The 4,312-nt window shown below is 40.4% G+C and overlaps 1 protein-coding gene across 2 annotated transcripts; it reads left to right on the plus strand.

Moving 5' to 3' along the window:
- Window positions 1-250: 250 nt before the first annotated feature.
- Window positions 251-685, plus strand: LOC138375966 (ubiquitin-conjugating enzyme E2 variant 1-like). Of its 2 annotated transcripts, XM_069459839.1 has the most exons (2): window positions 251-437; window positions 537-685. In XM_069459839.1, the coding sequence occupies exons 1-2, from the start codon at window positions 251-253 to the stop codon at window positions 683-685; spliced, it is 336 nt and encodes a 111-aa protein (XP_069315940.1). The 2 variants fall into 2 exon arrangements, with proteins under 2 accessions (XP_069315940.1, XP_069315930.1); XM_069459829.1 differs by having other exon boundaries at window positions 251-685.
- Window positions 686-4,312: the final 3,627 nt, after the last annotated feature.

Consider the following 4,312-nt stretch of genomic DNA (forward strand, 5'->3'; position numbering starts at 1 on the left):
AGACATTATCTTTAATTACACAGGAAAAAGCTCAATTAAAGGAGTTTTGCAGCCTTTTGTAGAACTCTATATGTTGTATGTTTTTATGGGGCCTGCCTGGAATTCACTTTACTGCTTCTGAGGCTGTTCTTTACACTTCGAAAAATTTATTCTGACCATTTATATCATCATTAAGGAAGGTAAGGTAGGGAAGATAGGCCTACACTTGTGAATTCTTACAAAGTTTATACTGGAGCGGTAGCGACGCAAGATGGCAGCCACCATGGGCTCAGGAGTAAAAGCCCCTCACAATTTCCGACTGTTGGAAGAACTCAAAGAAGGCCAGAAAGGAGTAGGAGATGGCACAGTTAGCTGGGGTCTAGAAGATGATGAAGACATGACACTTATAAGGGATGATAATTGGGCCCCAAGAACAATTTATGAAAACCAAAGATACAGCCTGAAAATAGAACATGGGCCTGAATACCCGGAAGTGTCCCTTTTTGTAAGATTTGTAACAAAAACTAATATGAGCAGAGTTAATAGTTCTAATGGAGTGGTGGACCCGAGAGCCGTATCAGTGCTAGCAACATGGAAGAAATCATATAGCATCAAAGTTTTCCTGCAAGAGCTTTGGCAACTAATGATATCTAAAGAAAACATGAAATTCCCTCAGCTGCCTGAAGGACAGTGTTACAGCAATTAATCAAAAAGAAAAACCACAGTCCCTTCCCTTTCCTCTTCATTTGATTTAAGCAGTCTTCATTTTCCATAGTAATAAATTTTCTAGATACCTCTTGTAGACTTCAAAGTACTGGAAAGGAAGCTCCCATTAAAAGGCAATTTATCTTAAGATACTTCAAATGATGCTAATTTTTTGTCCATTTGAAATATATAAGTTGTGCTATAACAAGTCATCCTGTCAGGTGTAACCACTGTCCATGTAGAGAAAGTATATTTAGCTGGTTCCCATCATAACTGGTGGGGCACATCTAACCCAGCTGTGAAAAGACACATCACACCATCACCGAGCTGCTGATTACATGGCCTGGGTGTCTGCCTTCTCCCCTTTCCCCTCTCCCACCTCCTTCCCTCCCTGCAACAGCCCTCCAGCTTGGGCTTGTTAGATAAGATGTGAAGGTTTCAGGTTGCAGCCTGTGGGACTACTGTTGGGTGTGTGGGGTGCTTTTCCTGCATCCCTGGATTCTTTTTTAAGTTTTAAATGATGCCCCCTTCCAAGACATCATCCCCTCCCAATTCTCCTCCACTCCCACCCTTGGACAAAGCGTAGGTTGTAACCCCTTTGCTCCCCTCTGAGATTGGCCTTCAGGGCTTTCCCCATATCTTGTCTCTCCTACCTTTATCGAGGGATGCTGCTTTCCCCTCCCTCCTCCTCAAGTCCGTCTTTCCACTGTCACCGCCCCACACCTTCCATGACACTTCTTTGCTTTGGCCAGAAGCCATCAGGTGAGGTTGGAAAGAGTCTCTGACCTCCCTCATTTAGTTTTAGAACTGCATTTATTCACTCCACCAGCCTAGGAAATGAATATGGGGTCCTCAGCCCTGCCACCCTCTGCTGTCGTCATCAGCTGGTGCATTTTTTTTTTTAGCTCTGGTTTTGATAAGGGGAAAAGAACAGTCAGTAGGGTTACTCAGACCTGCCAGCTCTCAGAGTCCTTGGTGGTTAAACTTGGAGAAAGCCCACATGATTCCTCTGAATTGTTCTCTTTTCCTGTAATTGCTTTTGCTTTTCAAAACTGAAGAAGTTTTAAACAGGGCTCTCATTTGTTCATCTCTGCAATCCATTGGAACAAAAATAACCTTGAATTTGGTGCACACTTTGGTTTTGGCACTGCTGCTTCTCACGATCCTCAGCAGGGGATCCAGAAAGAACTGGGTGTGCACAGCAGATCCTCGAAATTCTCAGGCTTGACTTCCTGGCAAATTGCTGTGTTTTTCCACCTTCCGTTCAGGACCGCTAAATGCTGAAATGTGGATGCATACCGAATAAAAGCAATTCATTGTGTAAAAAAAAAAAAGTTTATATTGACAGCTACATACATAGGATTAGAAAGGAATATAACAATATACTAACAGGTTATTTTAGTAAAAATATGTTATTGCTTTTGTCTATTTCTAAAAATATCTATCTAAATATTTTTAATAAGGAAAATCAACATTATAAGCTTTAAAAAAGCTATTTGTTGTGGCAACCCTAAAGAAAACTTCTAAAATTACCATACAACTGTAATGACCTAGTATTTGCCAGAACAATACTACCTTTTTCCATTCACATGACATTGTACATCACTTTATAAGATTGGCTTTATATGGAAAGTACTCTTGAAATAGCAGAAAATACTTCCTTACGCCTGATATTCTGCCAACATTTAGGAAATACTGCCACCAGGTGGATGGTAGAAACTTAGCTTTGGTCCCTTGATCTAAATGTAGCCTTCCTGTTACCTTTCTGTTGACAAAGAAAATCAGAATAGATTGAACAAAATGGGGATGTGTGTGCGTCTGGGGAAACATTGGGGGCTTGGGTTGAACCAGGGTGGCAAGCTCAGACAGTTGCTCATGTATGTGTGAGCCAAGGAGGAAGATGAAATCCCAGTTAACAGGACAGCTGAAGTGGAAATCTTGGAGAGACTGAATTGTACATCTAGCACACTGAGTAATGCATTTTGATTCCAGTTTTAGGATCTATCCTAAGGAAATAATCATAAATGTGCTAAGATTTAACACTAATGTTGCAAAGACTTAATGCTGGCGTTTATCATGGTAGTTTTTGGAGGGTTTTTTTTTTTTGACAGGGTCTCACACTGTTGTCCAGGCTGGAGTGCAGTGGCATCATCATAGCTCACCACAGCCTCGAGCTCCTGGGCTCAAATGATCCTCCTGCCTTAGCCTCCTGAGTAGCTGGGACTACAGGTGTGCACCACCATGCCTGGCTAACTTTTAAAATTTTTGTAGAGACAAGGTCTCCCTATGTTTCCCAGGCTGGTCTTGAGCTCCTGGGCTCAAGTGATCCTCCCTCATAGGCCTCCCAAAGTGCTGGGATTGCAGGCATGAGCCACTGCGCTCAGCCTTCGTGGTGGTTTCTTTCTTTTTTTTTAACTAAACAAAAACAAGAATGTAAATATCTGATGATTGAGAATTAATTGAATAAACAATAATGCATCTGTACAATTAACTATTCTTTGACCACTGAAGTGATATTTAAAAATGTGCAATGAAGCTTGGAGCAGTGGCTCATACCTCTAATACCAGTGCTTTGGGAGGTGGAGGTGGTTTGAGCCCAGGAGTCCAGGAATCCGAGGCTGCAGTGAGCTATGATTGCATCACTACATTCCAGCCTGGGCAACAGAATGAGACTCTGTCTTAAAAAAAAAAAGTGTAATGAAAGGGAATGTTACTTATGATATACTTTTGAGTGAAAAATGCATATTAGAAAGTAACATATAACACACAGAGCTAAAAAACTACAAAGGTATGCATAAAAATATCAATAATAACCAATAATAATTAACATATATACAATGCTTACTATGTGCCAGGCAAATTAAAATATTAATAGTTATCTTAGACCCGCCCCTTCTTCTCTTCTCCAATTTAGTCCTCCTAGTGTTTCCCTCTGCTTTCACTCCTAGCCTTTCTCAGGCCCTAGACCCTTTTGAAGGTCTGGTGGAGCATATGGACTCCAGAGGACATTTTAAAACACAAAGCATCAAACAGGAAACCAATTACATTGAAATACAGTTATTAAAATATCTAAAAACCAAATTTGTGATAGTTTTTTATATGTATACACACAAATACTTCCTTATTAATGAATTAAATAACAAGGTATAGTAGGTCTAATAATTTCTAAATAAAGATAGTCATAAATGATATTTTGAGACAATTGCAACAACTCTTGTATATAAAAATATTTGTGATTTCTATTGGTGACAAAGTCACAGTACTGCTAAATACTACTGTGTTTTGTTGTCTATATTCATGATTGAAATAAATGTTTAACTGCAGCTAAAGCTTAGAAAACATAGATGTATTTTTGTCTTATCTTTGGGATGTAGATTAAGAACCTCTGCTCTCCAGTCTATTATCCAGCCAGCTGTCACGTCATGCCATCCCTTTCTCAACCCCCTAAATGTCTTTCCATCTCATTTAAAAGTCAAAATCATTACCCCAGGAAGATCCAGCCTGAAGTTCCCTTTCTGATTTCACTCCCTGCCATTTTCCTACCAGCCTCCCTCTCCCTCTCTGCCATCCAGCCACACTGGCTTCCATCTGCTTCTCTGAACACAGGCCAACCACAGTCCCCACGCAG

This window comes from Eulemur rufifrons, chromosome 2 (assembly GCF_041146395.1).
Source record: "Eulemur rufifrons isolate Redbay chromosome 2, OSU_ERuf_1, whole genome shotgun sequence".
Classification (NCBI taxonomy): Eukaryota; Metazoa; Chordata; class Mammalia; order Primates; family Lemuridae; genus Eulemur; species Eulemur rufifrons.